Raw genomic sequence first — 18,105 nt, forward strand, 5'->3', positions numbered from 1 at the left:
AAAAAAATGTGATTAGTATTGCCATAATGCAACCCTGCTGCGAGGTTACAAAATGTAGACGCGTAAAAAACATACCTTTGAGTGTGACAAAATGTAGACGGCGTCGTTTTCCAATTTTGTATGGGAAACAACAACACCACAGATTTTACGGTTAGAAAACGTCTTAAAATGTAGACGTCTACATTTTGAGACACTATTTGGAACGAACTGTGAACACCCCATGTGTCTCCTTCTGCTAGCAATCGTAAAATATGAGTGAGTATGATCGGTGTTGGCTGCAGTTCTGACAGCTTGACAAAATGTAGTGCTGACACATGTTAGGTTCATTTAGTAGTCGTTCATATACGGTTTACAATGCATTTATAAGGTTTGATGAATACCCTTATTGAGTTTTTTGGACTTGCACGAGCATGTGTGGCCGTACAGTAAAGCTTGAAACACATTGGAAACGATGGGCTACTTACCACAGCTGTGAAAATATTTTAGCGATTACAGAGCTACACCCCGACTGTGGTTGTGGCCAGAATATATCTTTTTTTTTTTCTACCGACAGATAAGGTGCTGCCTCTTACTTTATGTCAAACTCATTGAAATTCATTTTGTCGCTGCCACGTTCAAAAGGTCATCTCGCCATGGACAGAGCGTTTAGATAATGAACCGGAATGGGCAGAGAACGAGCACACGCTCAAAGAGCGTAATCCTCGTGTGTACGTATATAAGCAGGAGCGTAACGATGAGAACGCGACAGCATGCAAAATGAATTAGGCACACTAACACATTCTCACTTTTAGCTAACGCTTGTTTGGGGTAGTGCCCACCTCTGATAATGAAGGAATAATAAATTGGAAGCTGTGGCTCGTAGCCTGTCGTTTTCGATGTGTTCAGCACTTAAGTTCGACAGGTTCTGGTTTTACATACATCGATTAAAATCATTTATCGACATCGAATTTATTCGATGTTTCTGAAGCATCGGTTAAAATCGCGCGACCATACGTATCGTTCCATTACTAGCGGCGTTGAAATCTCAAACAATTTTGTATCGTGCATGATACAATAATTAAAGGTTTGGGGCATAATCAAGAATGGCATGATACGAAACTTTTTCTCGTGAGAGCTCTGTGAAAAGGCTCATTTTTATAACATCCCCCAATATAGCCACAGCAGTGAAAATCTTATAGAGTTTCATATCATGTCATCCTTGGCATAATTAAGTAAAGTACAAGTACAAGGAATATGTAGAGATACGTTTTGTTATTCATTTATTTACTGTAGGAAAACATTGATAAATTTTTCTACAAGCAGCTCTGAAGTTTCACTACAGCGTGAGAGCTGATCGAAGTTCAAAATAGAAAATATACAGCCCTCATCATGAACGTGTCGACATCAACCAGAAAAATCCAAATTGAGCAAAGTGTGCCAAGTGGTTCAGTTGGAAAAGGCCCTTAAGGCGCAGTGTGGATCCGAATGAAGTGGTTATTAGGCGTAAATTAGGTAATTGAAATTGCAATCTACTTTATTTAAAACTTAAATAAAACATATGTCGACGCGAGCATATGTTCATATGTATATGACGGAATACCTAATCCATAAAAAAATTAGCAATGCAAAACAACAATCAACATTCTGCGTGAATGTAAAAATGTCACTTGAAAATGGATAAATATAAAGGTAGAAGTGGACCCTACTGAAAATCACCAATCAACATTCTGCATGGAAGTAAAACTGTCGCAGGAAATCGAATAATTCTGCGGCAGAATTGGACGCTAGCTTCTTATTTCATTCTATGACCATGATACAAAAAGAAGTTAGTTTCACTTCAAAATTTTTTACAAAAAATGGGGTGAAATTAGGATTTTTGCAAAGAAAAATCAAACTCGTGTTAGGCCATCAGCAGTATTTATGCGCAAACCTTCTTCCCGCGGTGGTGGCCTTCGGGGCGCTATAAAAAATGGCCTCATCCATGCGCGAAATCCCCCTCCAATTTACAAAAAAAGTGCATATTTCAAACCAAAATTTTAATTTTAAATTAAAACTTTATCCTTTGGCTAGACATATATGGCCACTTCTACAAGAAAGTAAACTAGCCCGATTTTTTCTTTCTTTCAAATATTGAACATAGTGATTATTGGTATTCACTATATCTGTCAGCTGGTTATGACACTAATTCTTATCACATGTCCAAGCATTTTGTGTTTAATATTTTGCTCCTTTTGTCGAAGGAATTTTCACGAACCTAAAAACAGTTTTAGTTACTAAAACAAGGAAAAGTACAAAAATATAAGCTTTCCTTGATTTATTTTGGCCGATTAAGTTCTGAACGATAGAAAATAAATTAGTTTAACAGTTAGCGAAAAAGTTGTTTAGAACTCCTATTAAGTCGTAATGAAATGTACCGCAAATGTTAAGTTTAACATAGCCAGTGAAAAACTAACAAAGCTGTTTTTTGGATAATTACGTACCCTTTCCCAAAGAATATACACTTGTGGTCAGCTAATTAATCCAGCAACATTTTGATCAATTTTGGCTATTTTGCTTTCGTTTATTTAATGTTTATTATTTTTCCCTAAAAGTCTAGCTCATTATGTAACAAACATTATATAAATCCAGATTTCAAACTTTGTCCAAAGATTATGAAAAATCTGCAAAGTTTTAGCTAAATTTTCAACTTTTTATTAAATTTTTTTTTAGAATTTTTTGAGTATGCAGTGAAATGCTGAAAAATTAAAGAAAAAAAATTTTACGTTTGTATGCTTCCAATTTTTTGCAAAATACTTGAAATTAATTTCAAATAGGAAATATTTAATTAGAAAATATTTTTAATTTGCCATCTATACTGATATACATATATTTTGAAAGCCGTTTTTTTCTAACCGAATAACTTGAGAACAGCTGTACCGATATTTTTGAAATTTTGGACCTCGACTGTAAACCCTCAAAGAATGATAATAGAAGAGGCACCTCCCATACAAACTTAAGTTTTTACAAAACATATCTCTGGAAGTATTCATCGTAGAGTGCTGCAACTTGGTATAGAGATATATAATATCAACGCCGAACTCATGACAAAAATGAGAGTTATTGAAAAAGGGGGCGTAGAACCTCCCATACAAACTGAATTTCTCACATTAGAATGTGTATGTGGTGTGAGAAATTCAGTTTGTATGGGAGGTGTCACGCCCTCTTTTTCAATAACTCCCATTTTTTTCCATAAATTTGGCGTTGGTATTATATATCTTTGTACTACTAAATTGCAGCATTCGACGATGAATACTTCCAGAGATATGTTGTGTGAAAACTTCAGTTTGTATGGGAGGTGCCACATCCTCTTGATATATCGAGATTACTTTTGATCTAATATCATCCTTGGATAGTCTGGAGTCGATGCCCAAAATTTCAAAAATATCGGGCTGTTCTCGAGTTTTTCGAACAGAAAAAAACGACAAAAAAACGGCTTTCAAAATATATATTAGTATAAATCTATATATCGTCGCCTCAGAAAACGGATGACGAATGTGCAAAATCACGATTTTGGGATTTTGATGCAGTTTTACTAAGTTGGACATGCTCTTTCGATTTCTGCAATCCATTTTTTTATATCTCCATTAGTTTTTGAGATATTTCGTGCGCATTTTGTCGTATGTTACATAATATTAATGATTGGGTATGCATTTTGTTGTATGTGCTGAAAATGCGTCACATACGACAAATTCCCATACAAACGTACCTTTTTTTAATCATAAAACATTTGTCGTATGTATCGCAAAACTTTGAACTTACGACAATTGGATGGTCCTCTACTATAACGATACAATTAAAATTGAAAATTAAACTAAGTAACTAACTTTAAAATTTTAAATTTTAAAATTTTAGCTTGCACTGAGTCTCCAATGAAATGAAAGAGATAAAAATGTACAAAAGACTGAATTTAAGTATTGTTTTTTGTTTTTATATAAAGAAAACGTATGTTCGTAACATATTTACAGCATAAGAGATGTACAGATTTTTTTTATTAAATACATGATTATGTTTTTGTTATGTTTTTTCTAATAAGTAATCATTATTTAATAAATATGTCTGTTTTTTTCTCAAATTATACCATCGTGGTTGAAATAGATACTTTACTATTGTCGTATGTTCTGTGGACAAAACAAAGTGGTGAGTAAACGCTACTTACGACAAATTTATACGGAATGAAAAGTAAATTTTCTCATTAACGTTAAGAGATATTAAATGTAAAAATATGGGAAATCAAAACTAATAACACCAACTACGTCTCCTTCAAAAGTTACAAAAATCTACCGTACAGTTTCGGATTAATTCGACCTTAAACTTCAAAGTCAATTTTCTCAAAACCGTGTTTTGTAACATTCGACATCCGTTTTCTGAGACGACGATATATAAAAGAGGATGTATGTATGTGTCTATGTAGCTTATAGACTCCGAAACCACTCAGCGGATTTTGTTAAAATTTCCAGGATAGCTTCATAGAAATCCGGAGAGTGTTCCTGTGAAGTTTGGCTATTTTTGAAAGAGTTGCCACCTGTCAGAAAAAAAATTTATTTAAATATGCAAGTAAAGTATTGTATGTAGATATCAAATGGAAGGTATTTGGGAAAGATATTTAAGAAAATTTACACCAAAAAATATTTTAATTAGTGTTGCCACCTGGTAAAAAATTGAAAAATAATGAATAATGCAATTCACACCAAATATTACTATATGTGTATCAAACGGAAGGTATTGGAGAAACATTTACATATTTTTGAGTAGAGTTGCCACCTCTTTAAAAAAAACTAAAATCACATATGTAAATGTGTACATTAAAAATTATTTCGCAGGATCCGTATCAAACGGGAGCTATCGGGGAAATGTTTCAGTCAAGACCAATTATCATATAGGGTTGCCACATACCTAAGAAAATAAAATCGGATAATATTTAAAAAAAAATACCAAAGATATATAGTGCGATAAACTTCAAAGTCTGGCAAACCGAAAGCTTACCACAATGAAAATGCCGATTCCAAATTTTTAAATCTATATGTGTGCATATGTATGCACGTTAATGCCAGAGTTGTAAAAAATTTCACCAGGTTGCAATTTAAAAACCGAATTCGTTTAATATTTAAAAACTAAAAAAGTGCTCAATATTAATGCATAATTTAATAAGGCTTAAAAAATATAATAAAATTTTTAATAACGATTTGTGCAAACGCAAAAAGAGTTTTTAGTTGCTGATCAGAAAAAGCTTATAACAAAATCATGCAACGTGTAATCAAAGGAGATGGCGGAATTATCTTCCTAGATGATCCAGGAGGTGCGGGGAAAACTTTTCTCATCAATTTAATATCGGCGTCAGTTCGAATGCGAAAAGGGATTGCAGTAGCAGTAGCATTACCTGGGATTGCATCAACACTACTTGATGGCGGATGTACAGCGAATTCAGCACTTAAGCTTCCATTGAATTTGAAGCAGAACGAAACACCTACATGCAACATCAGCAAAAACTCTGGTATGACCATAGCCCTTAAAACGTACAAAATTATAATTTGGGACGAATGCACCATGACACATAAGAAATCGCTCGAAGCAGTTGAGCGAGCTATGCAAGATTTTCGTGGAAAAGATCAACCGATGGGAGGCGCTGGTATACTTCTTGCAGGTGACTTTCCTCAAATATTACCCGTTATACGTCGATCAACGCCTACAGAGGTATTGAACGCGTGCTCAAAAGTATCGCATCTGTGGAACTATGTTGAAAAAATTACGCTCCCAACAAATATGCGAGTGCATTTGCTGCAAGATGCGTCTGCCCAAATATTTTCAAAGCAACTTTTGGATATCGGAAACGGTGAAGTTCTATTGATCGCACAACAAATGAGATATCATTTCCGTCCCAGAGCATTCAAGACACCATCGACAGAGTATTTCCGAACTTAGCGATCAACTACCGATATCCGGAATGGCTCCGCACACGTGCAATTTTAGCTCCGAAGAACGATGATGTTAGTAAATTAAACGGTCAAATTCAATTGAAAATTCTAGGAGAAGCAGTCGAATATAAATCGATTGATGCAGTAATGGATAAAGATCAAGCTGTTAATTATCCAACTGAATTTCTTAATTCTTTGGAGCCACCTGGAATGCCTCCTCATTCGTTGGCGTTAAAGGTTGGATCACCAGTGATGCTTATTCGGAACTTGAATGCGCCAAAACTGTGCAACGGAACCAGTGATAAAAAAAAAACTAACACCGAATTGCTGATTCCACGTATACCGATGATTTCAAACGATTTACCGTTCGAATATAAGCGGCTTCAATTCCCATTGCGTCTTGCTTTTGCAATAACTATAAATAAAGCACAAGGGCAATCATTAACTATAGCGGGTTTGGATTTGAATGTGCTTTTCACATGGCCAATTATACGTCGCCTGTTCACGAGTTGGGTCACCACAAAATTTATATATTTACACACCAAATGGAAAAACTTAAAATATTGCTTATCTGTTAGCATTAAGGTAAATAAAAAGGTGTTCAGTTTCAAAACTCTAAATACATGTGTCTTTCTTTGGCGTAGCAACGCGCGCCGGGTATTGCTAGTAACAAATGAAGTACAGTTTTTAATAAAATCTACCCTATGGAAAAATGTTTATGAATAATTTTTTAAATTGCAGACGTTTGAAATTAATTTCAGGCATTTTCCAAAAAAGTTTCATTTTTGGACACAAATAAATAAAAACCAGAGCCTTTTTAAAAAATCGTCGGATAGATCGACCCGAAATTTAATTATCTTTTATTAAAAAAAGCTTGAAATCGGTTCATATTTGGGCTCTCAAAATTAATTTGTCCACAGCAACCTTTTTTGCCCCACTGTGCGCCGTTCGTAGTCATCTCGATCGATAAACCAGTCGACTTTGCTTTCGCGGAACACCGGACCTATATCATCTTTACTAAGCTGATTGGAAAGGCTTCGCGGAATTTACTGAAAGCACCTTCGCTGCGCTCCCCACACCAGGCGACGCCTACCTGGGTGAAGTAAGTTCCGCAGGGTTGTCACTGCTGCTGCAGCTCGCTTCGTACCAGCAGGATGCATAACGGACCCCCGTTCAAACTACTCTGCTGAAGCGGCTGTTCTAGCCGATGAGCGTGACAACCTTCGTCAGACCGATCTCGCAAATCCCCGTATCACGGATCCCAACGCGGAGATTCGGCAGCTTGCGAACGTACATAAGCGGAAAAAGTGGGAAGGGCATCTGAAGACCTGTAACTTCGCCTCTGATGTGAGCTTAGGTCAACCGTGAGCTCACTGTCCATTCCGAAGAAGCGCGACGATAGGTTCGAAACCGACAGGTCATACTGCATAATCCGGCCAGGCATCGAGTGACCAGAAGGCTGCCCAAACTGCCACCAACCATTGAGCCTCTTGTTTTCACTTGCGGTGAAGTTCAGGTAGCCATCGAGAAGGCGTAAGCCTCCAAAGCCATGGAACCCGACGGAATATGCATGTTGATGTTGAAAATTTTGGGTCCTGCGGGAGTAGACTATTAGTCAAGGTTCTCAACCTGTCAATGGCTACTCTCGTCATTCCAGACATCTAGAAGATGGGGAGAGTGATCCCACTGCTCAAACCTGGGAAACCGACCAACAAAGGATACAACCCTCCTTCCCCCGGTAGCGAACACACTAGAGGCCTTGCTACTCCCGTATTTTACGAGCCACCTGTCCTCAGCGAAGCATCTACATGGTTTCCGTAAAGTGCACAGAACAAAAACAGCACTTAACGCCATAAACACTCAGATAACACGTCGCTTAAACCGCAACCGTCCCTGTAAGAGAACCATTGTAGTAGCGTTGAATCTGTCAAAGGCATTTGATACCGTCAGCCACTCCACGCTGCTAGAAGACAAGTGTTGCCAGAACGTTTTGAACCAACCGGCTAAACTGGCTAAAAAAAAAAACGGCTAGAAGCGCTAAACTGTTTCAACTAATTTCACATGTTTTATTTAAATAAATCACAAGTAGAAATACTTGTTCTTGGAGAGAAGTTGCAAATTGCAATTGAGCTGGAAAAGATTTTGCCAGCAAGAATTTGTAATTAGGAAAAACATATGATTGTGGCACGTGGTTGGATTTTTTGTCGACGATAATTTGAATAAACAAGATCGTAAAATTTAAAAATTTACAAACTGAAGCGATTTTAAAATGCAAAATGTAAGTAAATACTTGTTTACTTAATTAATTTAGTTAATACCAATGATTTGAAAAGTACTCGGCTAAAAAAAACTGTATTCGTAATCGGAATGCAATCTCGACCAGAGTCGATATAGGAAACCCGACAGTTGTTACGACAAAGGAATTGAAACGTATGTTGAAGAAAATCGAACTCATCCACCTTCGCTGATGATACCGCCTTAGTAAGTCGTAATAAATGTCCCAACAGAACTTCAAGAGTACTAGTGGAACATTGGCAAACTGGCGCATAAAAGTCAACGAACAGAAGAGTAAACATACAACATTTTCACTCAGACCGCAAGTATGCCCCCAATGAAATTAAATAATGTCCATATTCCACAACCCAATGAGGTGACATATCTAGGAAAACACTTGGAAACACATATTAACCAAGATTACACAAATGAAGCTAAAGTCAGCTAGCGTGAACTGGCTTATAAACAGTAAATCAAAACTGAAACTAGATTATAAAGTACTTGTATATAATACAGTGATTAAGCCTATATGGATGTATGGTATTCAACTGTGGGGTACGACCTGTGCAACCAACATTGACAGGATCCAAAGATTCCAATCTAAAACGCTAAGGGCCTTAACGGGAGCACCGCAATGAAAATATACATAGAGATCCTTGTTATACCGATGGTTAAATCTGTAATCGACAGCAGCAGAGAAAAATACAAAATAAAACTGCGTAACCACCCAAATCCACTGGCAAGTGGCCTGTGCAACACAACAAATATAACGAAGAAGAGATCTACGAGCCTTTCATTGAGCGACGTTAAACCAACAGGGCTCAACCCCAGGGTTTGAGCTATATTCAGCCTCATTGCGTAAGTCGTAAATTAGGCTGAATTGTACGACTCGACAACATTAGCATTGTCTTCTGTCGTGCTGAGATAAGTAAACGACGAAAATTGTCGAAAACTATGCAGTGCTGCCAAGTTCTTCCGTTTTAATACACTAGTCGAGTGGAAATTTTAGGCAATGACGCTAAATTTTCGATACGATTCGACTCTCGAAAAACGACTTGCATTCGGCACGACTCTCGCAATGAGGCTGATTGTTGTAAAATTAGACGTAAGATTTTTAAACTTGTTGTTAGGCTTAATAGATGTAAAATAAGCAGATCCAACAAATAAATACAAGTATAATTAAAAAAAAATATATATATACATGTAGATCCCGCTTTTTGCCCCTCTGAAAGAATTTTAAAAATTCTATACAAATTTCTTATGTTTGAAATGCAATCGTGGACGCTTTCTGGCAGGGAAACTTGCCAAACATTGCTGCCAACTTGGCTGAAACCGTGCTACATCAAATGGCATATAATTTTGCAATACCAAAATGGCACTTTTGAAAAATATTAATATTATAATACATTTTTGTGAAATCCTTTGCCTTTCTCAACTAAAATTTTCTAATTTCTATAGTGTATACAACTGGTTTATCTTACTTTGGCATTGGACTTTCAATCTTAGTGCTAAATGGGAAGAACTAAAAAGAATGACACCTGTTTTGGCACTTTCTTTTTCTACTTGGCACATTTTGGCACTTTTTTATCCTCAATATGGTACTTCATAGCTAAGTATAGTTGGCAGCCCTGCTTGCAATTCGTAGAAATTTGCGTTCGTACAGAAATTCGCAAGTTTCTCTACTTAAGGGAGAATTTGGGAGCATTTTTTTTACTATCTGATATTTTGAGTGATAATTCTCGCTGGATTTTCGACGAGCAAACCTATTGTCTTCCCCGACAGTTTTGCTTTCATTAAAACTTGTGCTCTTTTATTTTCATTTTGACGCATTTAAGTGTTGGTTCTTTTAATTCAAGTTGTCCTTCGGTTTTTGGAATTTAAATAAGTTCTCAGCAAAAAAAGTTTGTATAAAAAAACATATGTGAACATAGTGCTTGAAAATATCAATTTTTCCCTTACCTTAAACCTTTATGCGTGTAAACCAAACGCGTGTTAAGCAGTGAAACAATTTGTTATTTTCTAAGTTTGCGAATAAAACTTCACACTTAAATTTAAGACATTCATAACCAACATTTTATGAAGAAAATTCACGCTACGGCCTTCTTTAGAAACTATTGAGGGATTCACAAAGGTGTCGTAAGTGGTGTATTGTTGTATGTCGTAAAATTTAAAAGCTTAAATAAATGCTTAGAGAACTTGAAACGACAACCAACTATTATTTAACACCGCAAAAATTGATAATATGACTTTGATGGTACTTTACGGACCCCTTTAATATATTTTTTAGGCGTTTAAAGTTTGCGACATACAACAACACGACACTTACGACACCGTTGTGAATACCCCATATATATTTGTTTAAAATAAAAATAAGCGAAATCGGCTCAATTTTAGGTAATTTTCTCAGCGATAAGGCTAGTAGCCATTTCTAACAGAGTTTAGATCGCTTAGTCAAAAAAGGAAACATGTATATTAGAACTTTAAGGCAAATAGCAAAATCGGCTAAAAACGGCATTTTTTTTTACAAACGGCTAACAAATCGGCTGCCGGCTAAACCGAAATTTCTCCGGCTGTTTGCTATCCGCCTCAAATGGCAACACTGTATAAGACATAGAGGCCTCCTCTCTCCCACAGAGTCTCAAACTGTGGTCGGCGAATTATATGAGTGGTCGACACTCATCAATAATGCTTAGAGACAAATCAAGTAAACCTAGAAAAATAAAACAGGGTGGTGTCCTTTCCCCATTACCATTTAACTATTATATTTCCAAGCTCCTTTAACCACCAGAGGGAGTCTCGACTGTCTCTTACGCTGACGATTTTTCGATAATGGCGTCTGGGAATCGAACCGATGACTTGTGGTCGAAAGTAAACGGGTATCTCCGAGCTTTCTCGCTTCTTCACTGCTAGGAGCCTAACCCTCTCCCCTTCAAAATCCTCTGCATAATTGTTCACCACCTGGACGAAGGAGGAACGTTCTAAAGAATAAATAAACAAAAAAGTTTATTCCAAACGTTCAGAATGAATAAAGAAATTCAGCCTTTATATAAAGTTCTCAAAAATTCAAACAATTTTCATCAACATTTTAAAAAATTTTATTCAGAATTTCTAGAAATTTTTCAACATATTTTTCAATACTACAACAATACTACTTTTTTATATACATGCTAGAACAACAAGAAAGTTATAACACATCAAACACTATAACGCTAATAACTCAGAAAGCAGTTTTAACAGAAGCAGCCTCATTGCATCTTACTCCTCAATTATTACAGATAAAAAAATACAAGTTGATTTTCCTGTGTATTTTTTTTTAAATATTTTAAACAGACTTCTAATAAAAAGCAAACACTTTTTTTTGGTAATTTTTACATTCGTAAGTGATTTTTATCTGGGTATACAAATACTAGGTTGCTGTGTGAAAATTACGTTAGCACTCCCTAGTGGTGGTCAAACCCCAGGAAGGTTTTGCTCACTCGCATCGCAATGTTTTCTACACAGGGTTAAAGCTCCCCCCTTGGGTAAAAATAAGTTTTATTTTTCATTACATTCGGTTCTCCTTAGAAAAATTTGACACTTAATATTTTAGTCGAAATTTTAACCATCTATAATTAATTTTTTTAAACAGTGGGTCAAAAAGGCCTGTTCTGGTTCGAGTTGATGGGTTAAACTTTTGGAAAAAAGTAGACCAACCTTGTTTTCAATATGTAATCCGCAAAAAATCGTAAGAACTCCGTAATTTAACATAACGGTTGATAAAGTTATTGCAAAAGTTTATTGATAGCGACATAAATTACCCCAATAACTTAACTTAAAATGTTTTAAGTTTCTTTAAATTTAAATAGTACATACGGATCTGTAGAGAACATAGAGAGCCATGTGTGTATGTATGTATATAGTACCTCAGACTTTCTTCTGTTCGCCCATCCATCAGCGCCAGACACTCAACATTTTAATTCAAGTAGGAAGTAATGTAATTTAAATTTAAAACTAATTCAATGAATGAATTAAATAGAATTATAATCTGAATTGGCATGGCGAATGCTTAACGCTGACGAGATGACATGATAAGATTAGTAGCCTCATGGCTCTTTGGAATCTGCCGTATGGGCAATAACGCCGGCGTTTCCAGACGCGCTGGTCTCGCCGTCGCCGCTGATTCTTTTTCAAGTTGATCACGCCGCCGCCGGAAAGCCTGTCGGCGTAAACCTCTACGAGGAGTAACCTTCGCCAGTCTGCTCTCCTTCTCTGCGCACGCAACCGCAATTGTCAACGAAGTACCGAGCCGTAACAAGGTCCTCAACTCGCTAGCCGGCAGTATTTGGTGCAAAGACGTTGCTGGCAACATATAAGGCAATTGGCCGGCCGGTTCTAAATTACGCAGCACCAGTGTGGTCGCCGGGGACTAGTAGTACGCAGTGGATGAAGCTGCAAAACATAACAGTTCGGACAGCGCCTGGATGTCTTCTGATGTCGCCAGAACACCACCTGTATGACGAGGCGAAAATGCTCCCCAGCAAGCAATTCCTAGTAGGGCGCCATAGGCGCGGACACCCGAACAGACACTTGCTTGCAGAGGAGCCCTCGCCAAGCCACATCAGAAGGCAGATGCTAGATAAAGCAACCTTTGGACCCGTCAGCTTACCGACAGGCCCTGAGCGGCATTCACAGGGAGTCAGTCTCGAGTTATGTAGACTCCAGACCAGTGAATGCCGTTCTAGGCACACAATCACCGGACATCGACGAGACGGAGCTTTGTCTGCCTCGCGAGACTAGAACCACAGTAGTCCAACTTCGCTCTGGCTACTGCAGCAGGTTAAATTCATACCTGAGCAGATTAGACGCAGATGTGCCAAATGAGTGTCCGGCATGCGGAGAGACACCCCACGAATCGAAGCATCAGTTCGTATGCCCGGATAACCCGCCACAACCAACGAATCTGTCCCTGTGAACAGACCCTATAGAGGCTTCTCGCTTCTTGTTTTCCGTAAGTTGAGTTCGACGACAACGACTGAGATACTAACCGATCTGGGCGGGGCTGTTGTAGCCGGTACAACAACGACAACAACACGAATCGGATTATAATTGTAGTAAAAGCATTATAGTAAATAATAACAAGTTATGGTTCTAATATTTCAGGCCCTTTAAAAAGCCCGGACCCGGGGGATTCTCCCCTTTCCCTCCTCCCTCTCGATGGGCCTGCGCATATCTGTTCCGGTTCATGTTTGAAACCGTGAAGGTATGCTTTGAAGCACCCGTGTCGAGTTAAACAGTTTGTCAAATAGAAATCGACTTCGGCGTTTAGTTTGCTTCCCCCTTTATTATTAAAATGGTTTTATTAAACGATATGGTGTTCAAAAATGGGCTCGTTCAGAAGGCGCAACAGCTCAGTTACTGTTGCGATTTCACTTCTGAACTCGTTGTTGTGTGCTTCTGATCAACTGAACGGTTGCGTTTTAGATGATCGTAATACTTTTCTGATCATTTGAGACAACATGTTGGTGTGTACCTTTGATAGTTGAATTTGACAGCTAAGTTATCAAGCGGTTCAGAAGACGCATAACGATCACTGATTTTGCAGCAACGGCTGAGTTCAACTGCGCTTTCTGAACCTACCCAATTTTTGTATTTGTCAATGTTATTGTGGCTTCTTAACATTTTATTTTTAATATTTTTATTGAGCTTTGTACCACGATTGTTTATTAGGAAAAATTGAAAAAGCTTTGCTTTTCATGACATTTCATGATCGTAAGTACTTTGGTTGCCGATATATTTACATTTTTGTTGCTTGGTAGTACATTTGTACCACCTCTATACATAAGAGTTAATGAAATGTTGAAAAGGTTGGTTTTGTTTTTGGCCGATCTAGCTTTTTTATTTTTGAAGTCCTGGCAGCACTACAAATAAGCGCAAGACGTTGGCATTTTTAGCTTTATTTTCTTTTTTGATGATCATGTTATTGCCATTATATAACCAGGCAATATTAAAAAAGAAGTATATAGTATTATATTTCTATTATTTATCACCATTGAAATACAAACAAATTTTGACAGTTGCTGTTGCTGAACGGCGCTACTTGCGGCCGGACAAAGTACTAAAATCCTGGCTAGGCAATTTTTAGCGACAGAGAATCGTAATTTTTGGAAAAATTTGGATACAATTTTAGCTTTTGCATTTTAGCGATAGCGAAAGTTGAAATCCGGCTTCTGGCAACTATCTTGAAAGCTCTTTGCTGTCTTTCGAAAGACAAATTGAAAGATCTGCTAACGAGATCTTAGCGATTTGCTGTCCGCCTTTCAGCAATAAGTTTTTTAAAAATTTAATTTAATTAAAAAAGTACACATACATATTTCTTTTTAAAACAATAAAAACTAATAAAATAGTAAATTAAATTTAGAAAGAGAAAAAATATTAAAATAAAAATAAGGCAGAAATAACCCTGCAAAAATCGTTGGACCATGTAGTCTATTTGTGGTATATTGGAGTACTTACAAAAGTGCTCCTTTGTCATGCTGTAGCGGACCAACTCGTGTCTCTGCGCCAGCTTATTGTTTGTTATCCGATCACTGCTCGTGTTTTAACGAAATGTGATTGAAGTTGAGCATTTGAAAGCACATTTGCATGTTTGGCTGTAGCTGAACGTGTAGAGATGCTCGCTGTTAGTTCTTAGCTCCCAGCATGTTCGGGTTTGAATGCCGTCAGAGGCAACATGTAATTTTTAATTTTTGTCTTGGTTTTTATTAATTTCGAAAAAGCATTTGAGAAGTGAAGAACAAAAGCGTGTACAAACGAAAAAATACAACAACAATGCCATTGTTAATATGTTGGAGTAGTTTTGTGCTACTCTGATGTAATGCAGGGATGGAGTATATGGTCCTGCCCTAGGACATCGCAATGTTAATTGGACCATATTTTTTATATGAATTGTGATTAATTTTGGAGTACTCCTTTGTCCTTAGGGATTACTCTTTACACGCATGCATGGAGTAGTCGCAATTTTTGCAGGGAAATAAAAATATTTTTTTTAATTAAATGAAATTAGAAAAAATATTTTTTCTTAATGAAAAAATAAAAAAAAAGTATTTTTGTTTTTAAAATAATAAAATCTAAATATTAAAAGAAAATTAGATTAACAAAAGGAAAATAAATTAAATTAAAAAAGGAAAAAATAAATAAGTTCCTAAAAATTAAATGACATTAAAATATATATTTTTCTTATAAAAAATGCAATACAAAAACTAAAAGAAATTAAAAAAAAATCCAAAAAGAAAAACAACGCTACTGTTTCAGGATTCGAACTCGGATCTCTCGAATTACACGCCAGTGCTCTGCTCACTCGGCCATTGCGACTGCTGGAGCGCCGCGAGCTAAATTATATACAAGTGCTTTCTCTCAAAATAACTTTTCACCACGAATCGGGAGAGGCTTTTTTCTAAGACCTGTGCTTGAATAACAAAAATCTCTCGAACCACATATCTTGTCTTCTGTTTTTAATTTGTCTTACGAAAGAATTTTTTCTATCTTAGTCAGAATTGCCCTGTAAAAGCAGTGATGTATCAGGGTTTTATACTTAATTTATGTTATGAATTTATTATAATGGACGATTTGTATTGGGGTTCACCATGTTAATGTGACTTACCAATATTTAAAATTGTTTCGTTGGATTAACTTATTTAGATCAGAACCGATGTAGGAATTAAAATATGGGCCATTAGTATATTATATTTCTTAAAGAATTGAATAACTTAACTTATTTTACAGTGCTCGGAAGAAAAGAAATGCCACCCAAAGCTTCAATCACCTAACGATTAAAGGCGTTACCACACCATCAGCAACTAAAACAACAATCAACAACTTCTAAATTCTTACCTGGGCAGGTTTGATGCAGATGTGCCCAACCAGTGTCCGGCATATGGAGAGTCCCGTCACAACTGGAGAAATCTCTTCACATGCCCCAAAACCGGACTCAAATAACACCCCAGCCCTTATTGACTAACACTTACTGGGTCTCCCGTTAGTTGAGTTTGACGACAACGATTGAGGGACAAGCCGTTCTAGGCAAGGTTGAGTAGTCGCTACAACAGCAATCAACAATTAAAACAACAATCTACAACTAAAACTACAATCAACAACTAAAACTGCAATCCACAACTAAAACTACAATCAACAACTAAAACTACAATCAACAACTAAAACTACAATCAACAACTAAAACTACAATCAACAAATAAAACTACAATCAACAAATAAACCTACAATCAACAAATAAACCTACAATCAACAAACAAACCTACAATCAGCAATTAAAACTACAATCAACAAATAAACCTACAATCAGCAATTAAAACTACAATCAACAACTGAAACTACAATCAACCATTAAAACTGCAATCAACATTCATTGAACTCCAACAACTCCCACATAATCCGTTGCATTCAAATTCTTACCAAAATATGGTTGTGTTGTATGTGTATTTTATCACATTCATATCTTATGGTGATTTCATTTCTAGCAAAAAAGGTCGCCTTTTGATTGCCCCTTTCTCTTTTCGTGTTCGATTCTAAACTGAAGGCAGAGGGTGAGAAAATTTCGTGTTCGTTTCTTAAGATGTCACACTCTTGTAAGGCAAAAAAGGCACATTCTCTGCCCTTCGAAGCTTTGTCAGACGTGAGCTAGACAAGGACAAGAAGGCAAAAACATGCCCTTTTACCGGGTTGAGTGTAATGCCAAACACATTGTGCACCGGGGAAAGACAACATTTGAAAGAAACGAAGTCACCATTAGTCTCCCATTTCTCGCCATTATTAAAGCTACATATCGTCGTTTATAGTACAAAACAGCTATCAAGATAATGCAAAACCCAGTATGTGAGGTTGCATAAATAATTTTCTAGAGAGTTAAAACACTCATATTTTAAAATGGTTATCTTTTTTATAAAGCAATCGCATTGCTAGCTAGTATATTTCATGACGAATGGATAAGACTTGAGCCAAGAGCTTGTGTGAGCAAATCCAATTTTTGGCAGCAAATGTCAGTTACGCGGTTTTGCAGAACGACGATACGCGGTTTTGTACTTTAAACGGTAAATATTACGTTGCTCAAATATATCCAATTTTTTACCACCTGTGGAGATCAACAATCAACTTAAACTCTATAGACAATGTAAATAAACACAAAAAAGGAAAAGAACCAAGCTAAGAGAAAGTAAATAAATAGAAGTCAAACTTGATATGCGAAGTGAATAATAAAAATAACTATAAAGTTTGCTTGTAACTGTCTGCATTATTTATTTTAAAAATCTAGCTTTTTGTTTAACTTGTTATACAACTGAAATCAATATTTTATTGAGCAATGTAAACAAAGTCGACACCTGTGGTGCTGTTCTCTAAATTTTCTACCGTCCGACAAATGTTGTCGCTGTTTGCGACAATCATCGCTTGCGTTTGCGACAAGTTTATTGAGTAACTATGTATATTGTAGCGATAAAATTCGTATAGTTCTTTTTCCGACAATTGTCGATATACATATGTATGTATTATTATTATTTAGATCTTATCTTTATCGTTATATCTTTCATAAATTTGGCAATTTTTTCAATATTAGCTAAGCTGTGGGTAGCTAGGACGTCGTTTATATTCTCTGTGTTAAATATTGCTTTTTTGTGTTGTAGTGTTTTGGCAATTGTTGAGGATGTGGTCTAATGTTTGGTTTGTGTTACAGGTGATGCAATTTGGTGGATATTTGTTTTTTTAAGATGTATTCATGGGTTTGTGTGGTGTGCCCGAGACGGAATCTTGAAACGATTCTAGTTCTAGAGAATGAATTGAAATATGTATTTTTCTACTTTTCCTCTCAACAGCTTATTTTCAAGCAAAATGAAAATTTGCGTAAGTTGCAAGT

The 18,105-nt window shown here is 36.5% G+C and overlaps 1 protein-coding gene across 1 annotated transcript in view; it reads left to right on the forward strand.

Annotated features, from left to right (window-relative positions):
- The first annotated feature begins 940 nt into the window (after positions 1-940).
- LOC118746143 (serine/arginine-rich splicing factor 4) overlaps positions 941-18,105 on the forward strand; it is a 49,216-nt gene continuing 32,051 nt past the window's right edge. The window contains 3 exon segments of the mRNA XM_036479928.1: positions 941-1,063; positions 1,273-1,441; positions 1,444-1,491. Coding sequence (XP_036335821.1) covers positions 1,369-1,441; positions 1,444-1,491 — 121 coding nt within the window. The 5' untranslated portion in view covers positions 941-1,063; positions 1,273-1,368.

Source organism: Rhagoletis pomonella, unplaced genomic scaffold, assembly GCF_013731165.1.
Source record: "Rhagoletis pomonella isolate Grant_MI unplaced genomic scaffold, Rhpom_1.0 Rhpom_scaffold_00010, whole genome shotgun sequence".
NCBI lineage: Eukaryota > Metazoa > Arthropoda > Insecta > Diptera > Tephritidae > Rhagoletis > Rhagoletis pomonella.